Below are 19,867 nucleotides of genomic sequence, written 5' to 3' on the forward strand. Positions count from 1 at the left end.
GACCGTCGAGTCCGGCACTCAAACAGTGTAACAGATATCTTTTAGAGTCACAATATATGCCAAAAATTAATATATCACCCGCGTAAGATACGGGTACATAAATGTATGACAAAACCTCTCCCAGGTTCCTTAACCCAACGCCGGAATCGAGCAGCTCAAGTAGCGGGAGTGTGCCTCCCCCAGCTGGCGAGCGAGGTGCGGACGACGGCGGTGCCGCCGCCGGAGCAGCCGAAGTACCGGGTTCGGCTCCCGAACCGGTAGCGGCTGGCGGCATCATGCCCGAGCCTTTGCGGAAGCTCGGCGGCGTCTTGGCGGTCCCAGCGGTGGTGCAGGCCGCACAGGCGGTACGCGCCGTGCCGGCCGCCGCTCAGCAGGCCGCTGCCGTCTTGTTTCATCCGGGTCAGCAGCAGCAGCAGCAGCAGCGCCCTCTGCCGAAAGCGACGGCCGCAGCTCGGTCGTGATGGGTCTGTCTGCCTCCGCCCCGCCCCGGAACAAGTGAGGAATACGGATGCAACTTGGTGTTCCTCGTAAAAATTATTCCTGTAATGTCAGTGTATCGATACCGGGTGCTTTTTGTCTTTTTTTTTAATCGTACGGAATTTTAAAAACTAGCCTGTAACACATAGCGTAATCGCAGCGCTTGAGCTTGATTACTCGAAGCGGCGGACACGAGAAATGAAAATGCATAATTGACTAATAAAAATCACTAATTACCGTTTAAATCAATTACTGTACGGCACGTATTGCAATTTGGGAATTGTAGCCGGTGAGCTTGCAAGGCATATTCGCTTGAAGCGAATGCTAAGGATGGCGCCGGTCGTACAATATGTCCGGTAGAATAATAACTTAACGGGCGGCGAACGTCCGACGGCCGGCGTCAAGAAATTTGCCGTCCGCAGCCGATCTGCCTGTCCAAACATTTTCGTCGGGCGAACGCCGCCGCCGGAAGCGTCTAGCGCGCAGCGGTGGACGACAGCCAATCAGGAGGCACTAGTTCCGGTCGCAATGCATGCTGGTGTTTCGCGCGCGCGCGCCTTTTCGCGTCGTCTGCAATCGCGTTGGTGTTGCCGTGTCTGCATGTCTCTGCACCGATTGAGTAGTTCCTAGTATGATCTCTCAGGAATCGCGTTGTATTTGTACATCCCATATCCGCTGATCTGCGAGGAAACAGACAAGCAGTGCAAGCTCTCTACAACAACCTTCAACAGAAATCTTCTGATCTCAGAGGCCACATGCTGTCGTCATGCCTATCTCCCGACTTCCCCGATAGATGGCGTTGGCATCGGATATTTCTTTCGCTAGGCTTAGACGCGTTCGAAACGAGAAGCGATCTCGAAAACTACTCAAGGTTATCCATAATACTCTGTCGTCGAAGCGGCCTGAGACTAAGCGAAAGCCGTTTACGCAGTCATTTGCTTCCAACTAAGTGAATTCTACAAGGACAACGCCACTATTACCGTTTAAATCAATTACTGTACGGCACGTATTGCAATTTGGGAATTGTAGCCGGTGAGCTTGCAAGGCATATTCGCTTGAAGCGAATGCTAAGGATGGCGCCGGTCGTACAATATGTCCGGTAGAATAATAACTTAAAAAGTTAATTAGTGATTAATCCACTTGCATTTCGATTTCTTGTGCAAGTAATCCAGCTTAATGACTAAATTTATGTTAAAGGTCAAAGATTCGGCATAATCTGAAAAATAAAGGGACACCCGGTATGATAGGCCCAGTTTGATGTATCAAAATTCTGCTTTCAATCTCGAGAAACGTAACGTATATCCTATAGTAGCGTTCTTGACATTCTATAACGAGTTTTCAGCTACGGATAGTTCAACGAACCAATGGTTAATTAATTTTTATACTATTTAAACTTTACCTCAAATAAACTTCATTCTGTTTCTTGGTACAAGTGTACTCTCCATCGACAGAAGTCGAGGTACAGGTGAACCATTAAGTGGAACTGCCTTCGGGCATTGCAGGGTTAAGACAGCCTTTAGAACAATATATGCAGAATCTTGTAAGTTGGCTTGCTTTTCTGTAGACAAAGTTTTTTTTTCCGTACATAACTTACGGACAATTCCAACGAGAGCTCCCTTGTCAACGCCATAATGCCGTCTGGAATCACGCGTGAGCGCGCTTTCAAAAAGCAGTGCAGTAGCTGCAGCACGTGCCTTTGTACTTCCGCGAAACAATCCAGAAAGGCGTTCTCTAATACTTTATCCTCTCGATGGCAACTTGCCATCGAGAGGATAAACTATTACAAGAGCTATATACTATTACAAGAGAGAGATATACTATTACAACAGAATGCCTACAGATAGTCCATAGACCGGCCTCCTGTTGTAATAGTATATCTATACTGACCAGCAAGGTCCGAACAAGGGAAACGCCAGCCTGGAGCCATTGTTTCGACAAGGGTACTTGTCTTAGTCTTGACTTGACTTAGTCACTGTTAGAATACCTATTATAGGTTATGTACGGAGTTCATTAAGGGATTTATAAAGTCTCAAAGGAAACTCGCGGGCAATAGGAGACGCAGAAACGTGATGCTCCGGATTAACTTCGACAACTTTGGTTTGCACGGTACACGAGCATTTCTTGTGCATTTCGCCCAGGTCTAGGTTCGGCCACTGTATCCAGTAATCGTAATCGCGATCTCGGGCTTAGCGGCAGAGCGTCATTCCCGACGGAGTACAATCCGGCAGCTAGCGTAGAAATTCGAACAGCGGCTGCTGTGTTCGACAGTCAACGCCGTAACGAGGCCTAAGCAACGTTAATACCCTAGTTATTACACGGGCGTGCTAACCGCAGTTAAGACGCACCTCAGTTCTTCCGGCCAACCGCAGTTAAAGAGACAAGAAGGCAGCGGCGTGGATGAGAGAGCTAACGAGGGTCTGCCGATATTCTATAGTTGACGTTAAGAGGACGACGCGGAGTTGAAACGAGCCATGCATGCAGTGCGCAGGGCAGGTAACCGGCGGTCTATTAGAATTTAAGAACGGGTGTCAAGGGAATGGAAGCGCAGTCGAGTAAGACAAAAAAACTATGTGGCGTGATGGAATTAGGCAAGTGGCAAGCATAAAAGTTGGCGTCAGCTGGCGCAAGACAGTAGTAATTGAAAACACCCGTGTACTTAGATTTAGGTGCACGTTAAAGAACCCCAGGTGGTCCGGCGTGCCTCATAGTCAGATCGTGGTTTTGGCACGTAAAACTCCATAATTTAATTTTCTTTTACTTTTAGTAGTAATTGGAGATCGCCTTCGTCCTGGACAGGACTTAAAATAGGCTGATGACGACTCGGTGTCGATCTGCTCTCGGGATATTCATTTCCTTGCGTCGCTCAGTATGTGGTAGAGACAAGCATCCCAGGGTTCTCGGTGTTGAGGAGGCGACGGGACAGCCCTCCTTCCCCTCGTATATATCCGTTCTCCCTCTTTCCCCAATGGCGCTTCAAGCAGCGGCGGCGCTCGCCGATCGATACTCGCCTGCGAGCCTGGCACCGGCTGATAAGAGGGCTCTCCGGGGACAACCGTGCCTCTTCGCACCCTGTCTCATCCCGACGAATAGCCGTGCTCGTTCGCTGCGGAATTGCGAAAGGCTGGGCGAACGGCTTGGATTCCGTCTTTGATTTTTCCTTCTCGTTCTTTTTTTTTTTTTTTTGATGAACTTGGAGCACGTAATAACGCGGCTGTTGAAGTCCGTTGTGTCACCATTTCATATAAGACGTTGCCCGCGTGCAGTGGGTATGAGCAAGCTTTGGAGACTTGTCTCATAACCTTGGCTTCCGATCTTGTACAGAATTTGAGCTCTCTTCGCAAAGCGTGTCTCGATCAATGGTGCCACGACTACACCCTCGTTTAGTTCGGCTGTCGAGAAAAGCAGTTCAACTCTGTTCATGTTTTGATAGCTACATTAACATGCTGTTACCGCTACAGGGCGCTACAGCTTTTGGTCGATGGAAGGTTCCCTCGTGGCTATACACATATTCTGGGTGGTTTTTAGTGTTTGGATTTTCGTCGTAGCTGGAGAGCCGCCGCGGTGGCTCACTTAGCTAAGGCGTTGCGCTGTTAAGCACGAGGTTGCGGGATCGAATCCCGGCCGCGGCGGCCGCATTTCGATGGAGGCGAAACGCAAAAACGCCCGTGTGCTTGCGTTGTAGTGTACGTTGAAAAACCCCAGGTGGTCAAAATTAATCCGAAGCCCTCCACTACGGCGTGCCTCGTAATCAAGACTGGTTTTGGCACGTAAAACCCCAGAGAGAAGTCGTAGCTGGCGTTTCAACGAGCGCATTCGTTTTGTGTCGAATGCGTCTGTAAACTCTGCTGTTTGTAGACTGTCGTTACTGCGTAGGCTGTCCTTGTGTTGCCCTTACGACATTTTATGCCCACTGCAGCGCCAGGACCTGCGTAAGCCGACATCATCATATGCCTGCAAATTTCGCATTTTTATTGCATCAGATCATCCTCCGCCGTCTTCGACTGCATTTTCCCTTCCCTATAGGCACCCATCCTGCTACTCTAATAGGCCACAGGTCGTCCCCTCTCTAGTACATCTCTTTTTATACAATACGGTCAACTGGTTGCGAGTCGTTGCGGCGTCGAAAGCACACCATTAACACAATTCGAGTCTCCAATGAGCGTATTGTTAAGCGAATAGGTGGATTTTCCCTTTCTTTGTATTCTTTTCGGCGATAGTGGCACAAACAGCTTACAGAGGACGAAAAACGCGCGCAAAAAAGGCACCTCTGTACCAACTGTGTATGGGGCTCAAATTAGAGGACATCGAAGAAACTTGAATATGAGAAGAAGACCGCGCAGCGAGCAACGGAAGAGCAAACGGTTGGCTTAACGTTATGACGAGGGCAGTATAGATCCACGGGGTAAGCGCATGTACCTGTTATTCTAGCTCAGCTTGAGGCGAATGAGTGGAGTTGGGCAGGTCATGTAATGCATGCAGCAGCTAATCAGTACTAGCCAGTGGAAGGGCAGTGTAGTCGAGGGCACGCTAGAGGATTAGGTGGTGCTGTTATATTTGAAAATTTTCAAGCACAAGATGGAGCTGCCTGGCATAGCACAGCGGCAATTGGAGATCGCTGGGACGTCCTGCCGCGGACATGAAAAAAATGCTAGTAGTGACGGTTACATATTAAAATAAAGATAACTTTAACAATATTCAGCAAGACTATGTTATACAACGGAGTCACGTGACAACGCATCCCGCTATTCACTACGCCTGTATGCACAGTCGTATTTCATATTCGGCTTGTTTGCGAAGACAGAGAAAGGCACAAAGCGTCGGAGCCCCAGAGCCAACCCGTGACAGCGCACGCCTCCGCGCATTACTACGCTACGTAGCTGCATCAGATTCACCGTTTTTCCCTCGTCCCCGCGATCACGCGCCATAAAATAACCTCGATGCGAATCGCGCGGCAACCGCGCTCTTATTTCTTTGCTCATATCATCACCGCAGGTGCAAGCGCTGCGCGCGTGAACTAGCGGCGGACGTCGTGAGCGGTCCGTGTGCGCGCATGCATATCTCGACTACTCCCAGCGAGGCTAAGGGAAAGGGAGGGAATACAGCGATGGCGAGGGAAACATAGAAACAAATTCTTTCGGCGCCGGTCGCTCGGCTGGTGGTAGCGTCGTTGTCGGGTGCGAAGAAGCCGAACTAATCCGCCGGCGCCGCACGCACTGTGAACTGCAACGCCGCCTTTGCCGAGTCGTCTCCTGCCGTGGGAAAACGCCCGCCGCCCCCTCTGGCGGGCCGCGCGCGCGCGCCCGCACAAGCGGAAATGGGAACTCGAGCGCTCAGACTGACTGCCGCCTATGCCTTTCGGTACGCTCTGTACGGGTGCAACCGCTGCGCGTTCGGGCATTGAGAGAAGACCGGTCGCTCCCTTCCAATTTCGCGGCCATTAGCCACCGGCCTGACCTTCCCTCTGTCAACACGATAATTCAAAGCCAATCGGCAGTGCCACGTCGTAGCCCCCCGATTCGGCAGAGCGCCGCGCGTACGGGGATGATGACGGCAGCGATAGTGCTACAGTTCGGGCTGACGAGAGAAAAAAAGGCCTGCCGGCCCACCATATCCCGCGCCGAGGAGGACCGGGCACGCGGATTGTTTTTCAAAAGGATCGCCGAGGATTAAAAACGGGAGAAGCGGCAGCGTGTCTCTTTTTACAGCTCCTGTCCGCACGTATTCAATAGAGCGCGTGATTCTCGCAGGTTTTTTTGCATTTTTTTTAATCGTCGTTTCGTGGTTCGCACGTGCCACTGAATTGTGAGCTTCGGTTAACGCAATGGCCCGCCTCTGCTCACGCATAGATCTCAGTCCGCGACGATGCGCGTTCAATGCACGATGACGCGGCTTGAGAACCAGCTAGGGTTGTTTGAATGGAACGACCAGCTTCTTCGCTGCATGATCTGCGCCTCCCTACGAACAATAAAATAAAATAAAAAGAAAACACTGGCAATTCTCATAAGCGCCGAGCTTACATTTATAATCGGGCGTTTGCACGCTATACCTGTCGAGTTTGTCGGGTCGTTCACTGAAAGCTGTCGAAACTGGTTCGTCCGAAGCCTCAGCCTTGACATGACACTTTGATGCGCCGACTCGAGCTCGCAGTGTGACACTCCAACACTGTCCCTGGAAAGTACTTTTCTTCTTTCGATGTACTATTCTGTCCTTATTATCCGTCGCGACATAGGACAGAGCCAGCTACGAAAGAGTTAAAGGAATAGAAATGTAGAAGGTTCACTGCGTCATCTTTTCTCTATAGGCTTGAATACAACGTAGTACATGCTCTGTAATATTCATCTGCCATAACATATTGTCATTGTCAAAATAGCGCTGTAGCGTCTCTTCCTCTGGTCACCATGTTCTCATCAACCTGACGCTTTGAATTGGGGTGAGGATGGATTGTACAAATATTTCCTGTTCGTGCGGCTTCACAGCAATACGTTGAGTATTGCTGCAAAGCCATACCGAACATGAACGGGAATCGCCATTGAGAGCGGTATAATGACTGGTTCACCATACAAAACAAAATCGTTTCTGTAGCCTTTCTCTCCGCGGTACTAGTGCGAGCTTTTTTTATTTTTTTTTATTTTTTATTTTTTTGGTGCCGGCCTTGTGCGTGTTCCTTTCTGTCTGCTCTTTGGGTGGTTGATCCTGAGAGTTATTGCAGTGGATGGTTACAAAATGGAAATACGATGCTACGGTCACACTCTGGCAGACGTGTCCTCCAGTACCAATTTCCAGGCACCACCTGCACACTAGTACCGAGGTTTTTACGTGCTGTGCACCTACATACAAGCCTTAAACCAACACATGCACACACATGAAGTCTACATAACGGATTTCCCTTTTCGCGTTCACACGGAGATTACACACCAAAACGATTAATACACACGGACGCGGAGTTTTGAAGCTATCGCGTGTTTAGCGGCGACTTTCACAGATTCAACAAGGTGCAGCGTGAATAATTCACGTAAATTACGTCGATAGCCGTTCGTTTTGCTTTCTTGCCGCTCGCGTTTCATTACGGCGTTGTAGTACGCCACGCCCACCTCCTGCATTGCGAACAGCTTCGACACGGCCAAGTGGCGTCCAAACTTGAAGCCACTCCGCCGCCAATTATCGCCGCTGACCGCGATCTCCTTCTTCGTGAAACACGAGAGGGCTTTCCGCGCGGAACCGCACTGCGATGTCGTGCCGCACGGCGCGCTGTATGGTAGAGCTTCGGGCACGGCTTTGTCCCTGCCCGACGACGCCCCCTACTCTGCTGCCTTCCTTATCTGCGTCCGGTTTGACGGCGCCTCGTTCCGTTTCGGCAGCCCGCAGCGTCGACGCCCCGTTTCACTTCCGCCAGCTTTCGTACCCCCCCCCCTCCCCCTTCGCCAACCTCGCTCATCCACACTTTCACAGCTTGAAACGCCAACGCCGCGTTGCTAAGGCGAAGGGAGGAGTGTCCATGGGTCTTTCTCACCGTTAGCTTGGATGACTTCTTAAAACGCGCAATACGATTTACGTTCAACGCTGTAGTGTGAACAGACGCACTCTGAAAAGAAAAATAGAGGGATAGCAGTGACCAGTGTCTTTTTGTGAACATACGTTTTAGTTGGCGATTGCGATTGTATTGTGTGCGTGTGTGTATTTGCTCTAGAATTTGATTATACTCCAGCATTTTGGTTCAAAACTGATTTCGATCAAGCACAGGAGGTTAATACCGTTAACCCTCTGTCTTCCAGTGAAACTGCTCGGAGACACATTCCTTAAATTGAAATCGGTGAGTATTCAAGCACACCCACACGTTCAGAAATCGAAAACTGTCAGTTTACATTTTTTCAGGGGGGTAACATGACCACAGCAGCTCAGGTTTGATGCGACACTCGGGTTCCTGCCTATACACTATGGTCCACTCGCAAAGGGAACACCTAAATAGTAATAAAGCCATTACCATACCTGACATGACCGGGCAAGCAGAGCAAGTGGACATACGCGCAATAAAGATAAGCTGCAGGCCTCGATATCATCTCGGCAGTAATCTATGACAGAATATTACGCAGTGTTATTTTTGAGAGTCAGTCACACTGTACGCTCGAACACTAAACCGCGTTAATGTGGTTATAACTATAAAAATGACGCTGCACGTCGTCTCATTTTTTATTTTTTATTTCTCAATAACAAATAAAAATTGCTCCTATAAAGAGCCGCTCTGCAGCACCTGGGGACACATGGGATTCGCATATGTGTGCCCGTATACCGCGCTATATACGCTAAGGTTGGGGCCTAAGCACAAATTAACACGCTCATAGGACTACATGAGAAGGCGAAAACAAATGGGAGTTTGTCACAGTAACTTGCGACTGTGACAATGACCTGCGACTGTGATAATAACCTGCGACTGTGATAATAACCTGCGACTGCGACAATAGGCGATAGCCTTGCGTGCCTTTACCTGCACTGTTCTCCCGCGTCGTGCACTGCACTGCATTTGTGGCACAATTACTCCGCTACTGGGGCGCTGAAGTCGTCCGGGCATGTGGTTGGCTGACGCATATTGCACGATGCGCCGCCACTTATTCGATTCTCTTAGCGAATGTAGTCTATCGAGCAGTGCGAATGAGCAGTTTGTTTGTACGCGGCATTCGCGAAACCGACAGACTCAAGGTTTGACCTCTCACTGATGCACCTTCGTTCATTTATCGTGTTTCTTTTTTTTTTTTTTTTACCCGTAGCGAAGCTTGCTAACTGTAGCCTTATTCAAAATTATTAAAGTGGGCTTCTTCTCATGCAGCATCGCACGGCGGAAAAGCCAGCTTACGCAGGGACAGTTTTCGTTTCTTTTCTCTTTCTTAAGATGCGCCGCAATAATTCCCGTAAAAACGCCGCATACAGATGAAGTTACTGCAATGTAGAGATCTTGTTTGATTAGAGCAAGCATAGTTCGGCTAAAGTACGTTGCAGTGATGATGGTACGTATTGTTCCCGCTGTATGTGACCCACCAAAATATTTCTTGACGTATGCTATTACATATTTATCTGAATTATCCGTGCATTTCACAGGAATGGGAAGGAATAATGGAGGGGAGTTCGGTGAAGAACTTCCATGTGCTGTATGGCACCTAAGCTATCCGTAACTAACTACGATACATGAAACGCCCTATTGCACTGACGTCATCGCATCAAAGCGTTGATGCAGGCCGGGAACCCCGGCTCCTACCGTGACAGCAATACGGGCACCGTACGGGCCTGTCATTTGAGAACACCTAGTGAGGCCAATAATCACACCGGAAGCAGTACTGCGTCATTCTTCCGAATCTGCTACGCTCTGGTTCATATTCTTCCGGCGTGTACGTACGTTCCATAACGAATTTGTGGTTGGCGGCGTCTGTTACAGGCCGACCACTTTACTAAAGAGGGTATATGACGGTAGGTAGATTTTCACGAGCTCATTTTGCCGCACATTTGCTCGTATGCATACTACAAGGAAATTGTCTGGAAGTTGGAACAGTTTTACAATGTCACTATCGAGGTTTATACAGTAAGCTCTCGTTATAACGAAATCGCTTTATTCGAGCCCTTTCGTTTTCTCACGTTTCACTCTCCTTCAGCTCATTCGCTTTTACCTGAAATACTGCCTATAACGAAGTCATCTTTTCGTCCAGATTACTTCGTTACAACGAGAGTTTACTGTATAGAAAAGTATTTCATACGAGTATCACACGTCGCTACACGTGTGTACACTCCTAGTAAGTCGCGACGCAACGAACTGTACACGCATATCGTTCGCTCTCCCGAGGGAGAGGGGGCTATTCACGGCTCGGCCATGCTGCTCAGACTGGACGCCGGCGAGCTGGGCGGCGTGGGTCCGTTGGCCGCCTCGTCCGGCGGTTCCTGCTTCACGCGCACTGAGCACAACAGGAGCAGGTTGGCGTCTCGGCCGTGCACGCCGTTGCTGACGCCTCCGGTGGCAGGGCAGCACAGCTGCTGGTCTCGGCGTCGCTGGTAGTCCAGTATCGAGCTGAGCAGCCGGATGTAGCGGATGGCCAGGCGCAGGATCTCGTTCTTGCTGAGCTTCTTGTCCGGCGGGTGGGTGGGCACCAGGCGGCGCAGGTCGGCGAACGCGCCGTTCACGTTCTGTTGTCGCCATCGCTCGCGGCTGCACGGAAAGAGCGAACGAACGGCGAATGCCGCCAGGGGAAGGCGTGGCGCTGCAGGCGGGTTACACGCATACGCACACACGCGAAGGCACAACGCGAGTGCAACTCACGCGAAGTTAGTGAAAATGGTATTTCTTTATGTTTCGACTAAAAGGCGACCAATTCTTTGTGAATGGAAAAGCGGCGTACGCTGATTTCGTTTGCTATCAGGTTTCTGTAATAACGGTAATAATAATAGCGGTGTACTGTATCGATGACGACAACATGCCACCGCGAAACGTTACGCGTGATAGCAGAAGACTTCGTGGTGAAAGCTAACAAACCTGACTGCAGTTACTGCAGTCACCAGAAACAGGCACATTACACAGACTTAAATAGCAGTATGTCACTGTGTGTATACGTTAAACGCTTCAAATTCTGCATTATGCGTACACAAAGCGAAAAATTGACGCAACATACTTCATGAATAATATTAGCAAGAAAAAATATATGCAATTGTTTTGCAACCATGCCGCTTATATGTGCACTGAATAGATTCCAGCAAACCTAATCGATCGTTATAATGGGCCTTTCTTCGGTACCGACTGTGTCAGAAGTTTAAAAAAGAAACTCGGGTAATTAGAGCAGTAGCGCTGAATCCACTAGCGTCTCTCTTCCTCGTACGCCGTGAGCCATTCGTCCACGTCAGTGTCGTCCGCTCCAGTGTAGATAGGAGGGTCGTAATGACAAGGCACCCCGGGACACGCAGTAGGGTGCGGGAGGAGCTAGGCGTTTGCTGGCAGGCGTCTTGGGGCATGGTAGATGGTAGGGTACGGGACCGGAGTTCCGGGAATGATTGTCTGAGGGTACCCAGCAGACTCTACCAATTCTAAAGGTGTTTATTTGACAGAGCTCGAAGCAGCGCAACGTCAACGGTCAGGGCAGTCACAGCTTCCAAGCACGAGAGCCGTTGCCGAGCAAGAGCGCTCGACCCACTAGCGTTTTGATCAAGTAGCGCTGAACCCACTAGCGTCTTTCTTCTTCGCTACAGAGCAATCAAATAATTGACAGTGTACGCGGTCCTTTGTAGCAATAATGAGGCTATACAGACAGCGTGAAAGCATAAAGAACTCTCCCTCTGTACGTTCTTATAGTGTAGCCGCCGCCTTTACTCGGTGCCCATGGCGCCCCGCTGCTGGGCACGAGGTCGATGGTTCGAATCGGGCCTCGGCGGCCGCAATCCCATGCCTGCTGAATGCGAAAACATCCATGCACTTTAATTCAACTCCGGTTAAAGATTTCCAGGTGGTCGAAATTAATCAGGTGTACGTACGTCGCCCAGCGCTGCGCCTATCATGAACCTTGTGTTGCACAACGTGATCTTTATTCTTTATTATTGTTATAGTTTCGTATATGGTTAGCAGTGGTCCATAGAACAGCGTGCAGACACAACTCTGAAGCTGTGAACACAGGGATCTTCGTTTAGCTATAGAGGGTACATGTACCGGCGTCATCGAGGCCGCCATGTTCTTGCACAGCCAGCACGGTGATCTAGGTACTTTACCTCGATCCGCTTATCTGCAGCAGCACGGTAGAACACTCTAAAAACAGTTTACATCGTTTGGGGCGTATCTTTGTCTGCAGCCATAGTTGCCATCTGCCTTGCTTGCGTTTCGTTTCTTGAAAATTCTGCGCTCGCTATTTTGCTGTCAAGAATGCAATGTCACGCTGACAACGCGCTTGCCGTTCGTGACTTGGGAGTACCGGGAGAGCAGCGCAAAGAAAGGAAAAGCACCCATGATACATGACGATTGTCTTTGTGGGACAAAGATACGCCTAAAAGGCTATGAACATGTTTGTTGAGCGAAGCTGTGACCAATACAACAAAATGGTGTGTATGTGACGTCATGTTAATACTTCCTGTACTCTCGACCCGTACAAAGCAAGGCAAAATTTCTTTAATATATAGCAGCGAGGGCAAGCTTCTTCACACGGACATCAAAGTCAGGGACGATATAATAGATTGTATAGTATGAAAAAACGGTACATACTCGTGTGCATACCTGTTGGTGAACATGCGCCGCGTGGCCTTGCGGGGCCTGCGGTGCGACGAGGAGGATCCCGAGGTCGAAGAGGAGACACGGCCGTAACCCGAACACGGGGGCGGCGAGCAGGGCTCGTCGCAACTGCTGTCGTCGGTTAGTCCATTGCGGTCCTCCGAGTCGGTCGTGTCCGTCGAGTCGCGCAGAGACGAGGTGTCCATGCTTTCTCGCACTGTCAATTAATAAAAAAATCAAATGATCGATCGATGCAGTAAAACCTCGTTATAACGAAGTTGCGCGGGGGGGCGGGGCGCCAAAATTCGGTATATCCGGTACCTCGTTAATTCCATTATTGCGTGTACCGTCAACCGCAGAAGTTTACGGGATGCGGTTTCCCCTGCAAATGTGAATTCCTGCACTGTTAAGGCATGGTACTTCTAATTTAATGAATCACTTTGTATGTGGATGGCGGAGGCCACTACATGCTAGAACATTTAATTTGAGGCTGTGTGACCACACTTCGCGAAAATTCAGCTTCCTGGCAGAATCTGCGTTCCGTAAACTTTTGCGGTTGACGGTACTTCAATGTAAAACTCCGTGGGGGTTTCAAGGGGAATATGACTTCGTTATATCCATTGTTTCGTTATGCCCCGTTTCATTATAACGAGGTTTGACTGTAAGTCTAATCGGTGTGTATTCGCGTGTCATACATACAGCCAAGTCGATGTTTTATCTGCCCAAACATTCATCTATAAAGTTGTATCGTCAAGCCTAGTATTGAGTTTAACGTACCAAAGCAAGTTACGGTCTATGGTTGACGCCGAAGTGAGGTGCAACAATCCAACTACTAATTACCTAATTATTATGCCAGAGTATTATAATTAATATAGCGCACTTTATTTTAGGCACAAATGTGCTCTCCTTGGCCAGAAATAACGGTGATCAGGTTGTTATATTTTCCTTGATGTGGAATTTTTTTTTTTTTTTTTTTTGGGGGGGGGGGGGCTTTGTGGGGTTAACGTGCGCCCAAGGCTCTGTCCACGAGCGCTTTTGCATTCCGCCGCCGTCAGAATGCGGCAGCCGCAACCGACATTCGAACCCCCGACCTCATCATAAAGCAGTAGCTACTAAACATGGACCGTGGCGGGTCAACTGATGCATTTAGTCGATAAAAATCGGTTTTCCACTTCTATCAGTCGTCACGTAGTTGTTTTCCAGTCAGTCGGCCTGTCATCCTAAATCAGTCAACACATTAGGATCATCCACGCAGCGAATCCTCCTCGTTAATAAGTCGAATCAGTTTGCCTTGTCCCTCGGTATATGCGCGTTAATCATCCAGTCAGTCGACTTATCAGCTTAATAACATGCGTATCATATTCATTCAGTGAACCCGCCTAATTAATCAGTCAAATGCATTTGCCATCATTACCGGTCTAAATTAGGCTTATGTGCGTCTGTCATACACAAGGCAGTATCAGCCTAAATCAGACTACACATTTGCATAATCCGGGATCTCCCCCACACACTCACACATTCTTTTAACCATTGCCTCTTCCCCACCTGTGCCAACTCGATACATTCCTTTACTGTCGCAGTAAATGTCTTCAGGGCCGGAGAAATCAATAACGTCTGCTCATTTCTCTCTATGCTATATATCACAACCGATCAACCAATGAGGCGGGCGATTAACTGTGATAAGCTTTTTTAATCGACATCTGTTATTCCTTCATTCTTTGTACATACTGTTTTCGCTCAAGCGCGCGAACCGACCGAGCCTGCAGACTGCGACGTTCGTCTGCAACGGTTCTAACTGCGCCTCCGGCATTTATCGCTCCAGGATGCGGGTACGTGTCGACCGCGTACATGCGGAAGGACGTCGCCTTATGTAGCGATAGCGCGACATCGGCGCTTCGTCAAAACGTCCTTGCCGAATTACCCCCCCCCCCCCCTTCCATCTCTTCCTGGCAGACATTATTTGCGGAACGCGACGTCATATGTACACGCGGAGACGAGAAGCTGCAAAGATCTTTACACTGCGGCCTTGAACTGCGTGCGCGGCGACTAAGCTATCACGGAGGGCAGCCTTCACGGCATGGAGTGAAGCAATGCAGTTAAGCACGCTTTCGAGGGCTTACGTATTAAACCACTTACACTGGAGAACTTGGCATTAGCGGCTACAAGCACCGGTAAACTTGTGGTAACCACTGCAATCGCTGTTAAAAATGCAAACATCGGTAAATTTGTGATAACCACTGAAATCGCTGTTAAAATTTTTAATTACAGTCAAATGTCGTTATAACAAAAGGTGATATAACGAAGTAAGTGGGATTCACCTTGAAATCCCCGTACAGATTCATAGTGCGGCACATGCAATAATGTGTATAACGAAGCGTTTGATAAAACGAAGTAATTCTGACCGCCCCTTCAACTTCGTTATAACGAGGTCTTAGTTGTACAGCTTAGCAGTGGTAGACTGTCAATGAAGCCAATGTATCGACAACGGGACTTCGATTTGCCAGCGCGCCAATAATTCCCCTTGTCGAAACGTTTTCTCCAGTGACGTTCTTTGTTAGTCACTGTTAATCACTTGATGACTTAGTTCACTTTTGTGAACTTCTGTCTTGCATTATTGTATGGCTTAGTGTCATTAGAATAATATCCACGTGGTCATTCCACTGCAAGGAATCGGATAAGTGAACGCCGAGTACACTGACTGTGCTGTTGCTGTATTGGAGCCTCTAAATACCATGTCACTTTGAAACGAAACTTCTTGGCCCCTGGAATGCAAAACTACAGCTTTCGTTTTAGAAACGTTTGTCTTTAACTTGTTAGATGTCCAAATGACTTTGTAAGATATCCTTACCTTTATTAAATATACCTGCTTCTGAGTTGAAAAATATACTAGCGTCATTTGCATAGATAATAAATTAGTTTCGCGAGGAATAATGTTTAGATTTAAATTAGACAATAAAAGGCGAAGTATGCTTCCTTGGGGGGGGGGGGGGGGGGGGGGTTCTTATTCGAAGCTATATCATTTGTAGAGACAAACTAGCATCTATCTGACAGCATTTAATTAACCTGAGCGAGGCCGCGAATACTGTAATGATTTAGTTTCTTAAATAAAATGACGTGTAGGTTTAATCAAAACGTGAGTGAAATTAACAAACATTCCAGGGACCTTATCTTTTTCTTCAATGTTGTAACATATGCTTGTTGATCCAGTAGGGCGAACTCTGTAGGCCTACTGCTTTGCGAAAATGACATACATTGGTTTCAGAAACAGAATTAAAAAGAAGGAAAAAACAATTTCAACCTACTGAAAATGGAGGTTCTTGTCGGTAATTACCGACAAGAACCTGCGCCCGCCGCGGTGGCTCAGTTAGCAAAGGCGTTGCGCTGCTGAGGTCGCGGGATCGAATCCCGGCCGCGGCGGCCGCATTTCGATGGAGGCGAAAATGCAAAAAAGGCAGTGTGCTTGCGTTGTAGTGCGCGTTAAAGACCCCCAGGTGGTCAAAATTACTTCGGGGACTGTTTTTGTTGTTATATTAAACAGCGGAGCTGCTTAAGCCGGTCGTAAGTCCGTGGCGCGTTAACAGAAAATGTGGGCCGATCCTGGCGACAGTGCAGAACGGGTCCAAGCGCAATGGCACATACCCTGTGAACAAGCGAAGCTGATCCTGGCTGAGTCTAGCTAAGCATGGTTGTGACTACTTAAGCTTAGTCAGTCATCGATAGCCAATCAATAGCTAATCGATAATCGATCAATAAATTCCGGAAATGCTGGGGATGACTTGGCAGTGCTTAGCCTAGCCCAAATACGTGGCCAATACCTTGCGACAGCCAATCGACAGCCAATCAATAGCTAATCGATCAACAAACAAAAATCCGGAAAATGCTCCGCTGTCTCTTTAGCATTGCGCCTCCAGTGCAAGCTACGCAATATTTTTATATTAAACTCTATGAATAATGTAGAATATCTTGTACCACTTGTTTTAATTTCTGAATTGAAACTTTTCGTATATAAATCCCGAGACTAGCACCGGTGCCGATCGAGACACTCTTACCCAAAATCTGCCACGAAATGAGAAATTCATTGGTGTTCCACTCCGTTTTCACCCGTCGTACACATAGAATCTTTGTAGTGAGACTTCAGCGTTTCTGTTTGAAGTGGGAAGCATAACCGGCATAACCGCACAGCATAAGTGGATGTAAGCAATGACAGCTTACAATATAAGATAATTAGAATTGAGGGTCAGAAATACGCCCCCAAAATTCATGAGAATATGGTCATTTTCGTTTAAATGCTAATAAGTTCATTGGAGTGGGTTTATTGGTTGTGTCGGTTCGCTTCCACCAAGGACTGCAGGATGTCTACATTCAACTTTTTTTTTTTTTTACAAAATTATATTCATGTCTAGAAGCCGGCCGCGCAGCGATTGCAGATAGCGCTCTGGCGTAAGCGAGGGTATATAGGAGGTGGTCTTATACCCTTTGCAACTTGATGCATAACGCATTAATCGCGCAACAAAATAGAAAATCAAAAATAAAGCAGTGAGGAAAAACTTACGTTGTTCTCGTCACGCAGGGTTTGTCATCATGGCCGCGAGACACCGGAACTCTCCGGGGTCACCCGACTTTGAATTCCGACCCAGCGGAGTCACAGCGGCGGCGCTGCGCACCACTTCCCAATCGATGCCGAGCGACGCATCCGGCGACGCCTCCCCACGACGCCAATTGGCTGCTGAGCGACCAATGGCAGCGCTCGTTAATTAGCCAGCCTATGGGAGACAGTTTTGCGGAGAAGGCGAAGCGACCACTCCGAACCGACCTCGGCGCTCGTCTGTTGACGGATCGATAGAAACGTTAGCGGCTAATCCACACGCCGCGCTGTTATGCGGAGCGCGCGCCAACTGCCTGTTAAAGGGACGGTGGGCGTGCGAGTAAAATTATCGAAGCGTCACGCTTACGGGGGCCCGTTGTGTGTGTGGTGGTGGTGACGCATATTTTACGACTTTTATGTGCTGTCGTGTAAACGTGAATGGTGGAGCTCCACCTTTACTCGTGTCGGTCGTCGCCAAAGCGATGATGCGCAACCTGTTTTTCAAATCCACTATTGAGGTTGGGCAAGTTTGTATTTGATTTTCGAACTGGTGAAGCGCTCTGTTCCTTCTTTTGGTCGGCTCGGCTGTTTCTTACTTTCCTTGTTGCGCTGTATACCAGTTTGAAAAATATTTTTCAAACGATTTTCAGAAGATGATGGTAGTGGTGCTTCATGTACATAATGCGAAAAATGAAGATAACGTAAACCTAAAAGCGTTTTTTTAGATCACTGATCGACCTGCGTGCATTGGCCTGCGCAGCGTTCATGGTACTCAAAATACCCCTGCAGATTTCCCACGAATATTTCTTCAGTGGCTTATTGAAGGGCACCGAGTACATTATGCTGTGACAAAACATTTTCGCCTTGGAGTAATGGCTGTAATTTGGCTATCGCTAATAGCAGAAATGAAGCTTGTGGGGAAGCTAAGGCCCGCGCAACGAGCTATGTAATGAAATATATTAGGCGCGTACCATTAAAAGACAGGAAGACAGTGGTTGTGAACTTGTGATTGGGTAACCAACGGGGGTAGCCGATATTCTAGGGAATGGAGTTTGGCGGGCCACGTAGTGCGTTGGACAGATCACCGATGGTATTTATTACAGTTGCCGAATGAGTGCCAAATGAATTAAAAATTTAAATTCGGTTTTTTTTCTTTTATGGTGCATGCACCCAATGCACGGTACACGGGTGTTTTTGCATTTCGCCCCCATCGAAATGTGGCCGGGATTCGATCCCGCAACCACGGGCTTAGCAGCGCAACACCAAAACCACTATGCCACCACGGTGGGTATAGTGCCCGCCAAACGTGAGGAAATTTCAGGCATAGTATACAGTGTCGGTTGGCGCAAGACGTGTGACAAATGATCCAAGCCTAGCTTCATCCTGCAGTAAAACAGGCTCATGATATGATGAATAACGGAAACAACAAAACGGAACTTTTATTTCAATATCATTATAGGCTCTCAAAAGTTTTCAGTTGATAATGTGATAACCTGTGACTGTTAGGGGCACCGCTGCACGCAGCAGCGAGCCCACAATCTTGTATTAAAGATATCTCACTTGAGGCTTTCAGGCCCCGGGCTATTATGTCCCGCCTATGACGTCATAGACCTCGTTATAACGAAACAGGATATGACGAAATAAAGGATATAACAAGGAGTGAAATTCCCCATAAAATCACCATAGAGATCCATGACGAGGATACAATAACGGATATAACGTAATCCTGGCTCCCCCTTTAATGCGGTTACAACGAGGTTTTGCTGTACTAAGTACGTCGCAAGGTAAGCCATTCGAATGACAAAAATAAGTGCATATTTTTATTGGGCATAAATATACACATAAACGTCCTTATAAATTCCCTAAATCCGCCCCTAAATGTCCGCGAGTGTTTCCAAATTCAATATATAGCTAATGTTGGGGTGGCGTTGTCACCGAGATAACTCAACCCTGCAGAAGTATGTACTAAGTACGTCGCAAGGTAAGCCATTCGAATGACAAAAATAAGTGCACATTTTTATTGGGCATAAATATACACATAAACGTCCTTATAAATTCCCTAAATCCGCCCCTAAATGTCCGCGAGTGTTTCCAAATTCAATATATAGCTAATGTTGGGGTGGCGTTGTCACCGAGATAACTCAACCCTGCAGAAGTTTACATAATGATTGTTGGAAACATCCAGAAGACGCCCGTATAGGCTGCTGCGGTGCGTACCCGATCTTCCCAGGGTTCGCCAATTTCGATAGTAAAGCGAGCTTTAAGAATTTACTGTTTATGGCTCTCATTAGTATGCACACAAGTTCTTGCTTTACTAGCGACAGGTTGTCGCCGAAATCCTACGCTTGGCGGCGCCACTATCAAGAAGCACCTCGAACTGCGTGGTGAAATGTACTGGCAAAAGATAGTTTTCTGTAGAAAAATGGAACTCTGTCGGTTGCTATAACATTTACCAGCGCTTCGTCTTTTCACGGTGTTTCTAAGTGTTAACTGGAACATCAATACGCAGAGGCTGAGGACGTATTTCTCGAAACTGCTGATAAGCACAGGTTTTCTGCTGAGCTAGTGAATGTGACTTTATT

The 19,867-nt window shown here is 48.0% G+C and overlaps 2 protein-coding genes across 3 annotated transcripts in view; one reads left to right on the top strand and one right to left on the bottom strand.

The window, feature by feature from the left end:
- LOC119432956 (uncharacterized) overlaps positions 1–17,871 on the top strand; it is a 33,812-nt gene extending 15,941 nt beyond the window's left edge. The window contains exons 9-10 of the mRNA XM_037700100.2: positions 125–495; positions 17,271–17,871. Coding sequence (XP_037556028.1) covers positions 125–461 — 337 coding nt within the window. The 3' untranslated portion in view covers positions 462–495; positions 17,271–17,871. The remainder of the gene's footprint in view (positions 1–124; positions 496–17,270) is intronic.
- LOC119432960 (protein lyl-1) lies at positions 8,674–17,349 on the bottom strand. 2 transcript variants are annotated; one of them, XM_037700103.2, is made up of 3 exons: positions 17,253–17,349; positions 12,707–12,917; positions 8,674–10,663 (listed from the first exon to the last, which is right to left on the bottom strand). In XM_037700103.2, the coding sequence occupies exons 2-3, from the start codon at positions 12,904–12,906 to the stop codon at positions 10,318–10,320; spliced, it is 546 nt and encodes a 181-aa protein (XP_037556031.1). In that variant the 5' UTR covers positions 12,907–12,917; positions 17,253–17,349; the 3' UTR covers positions 8,674–10,317. The 2 variants fall into 2 exon arrangements, with proteins under 2 accessions (XP_037556031.1, XP_037556030.1); XM_037700102.2 differs by having other exon boundaries at positions 12,695–12,917.
- Positions 17,872–19,867: the final 1,996 nt, after the last annotated feature.

This window comes from Dermacentor silvarum, chromosome 11, assembly GCF_013339745.2.
Source record: "Dermacentor silvarum isolate Dsil-2018 chromosome 11, BIME_Dsil_1.4, whole genome shotgun sequence".
Classification (NCBI taxonomy): Eukaryota; Metazoa; Arthropoda; class Arachnida; order Ixodida; family Ixodidae; genus Dermacentor; species Dermacentor silvarum.

Excerpts from the sequence above, each read along its gene's own strand:
- LOC119432960 (XM_037700102.2), bottom strand. The coding sequence starts at position 12,906 with ATGGACACCTCGTCTCTGCGCGACTCGACGGACACGACCGACTCGGAG. Across the intron at positions 10,664-12,694 it reads ACCAACAGGTATGCACACGA|CCGCGAGCGATGGCGACAAC; the intron begins GTATGTACCGTT and ends CTTTCCGTGCAG.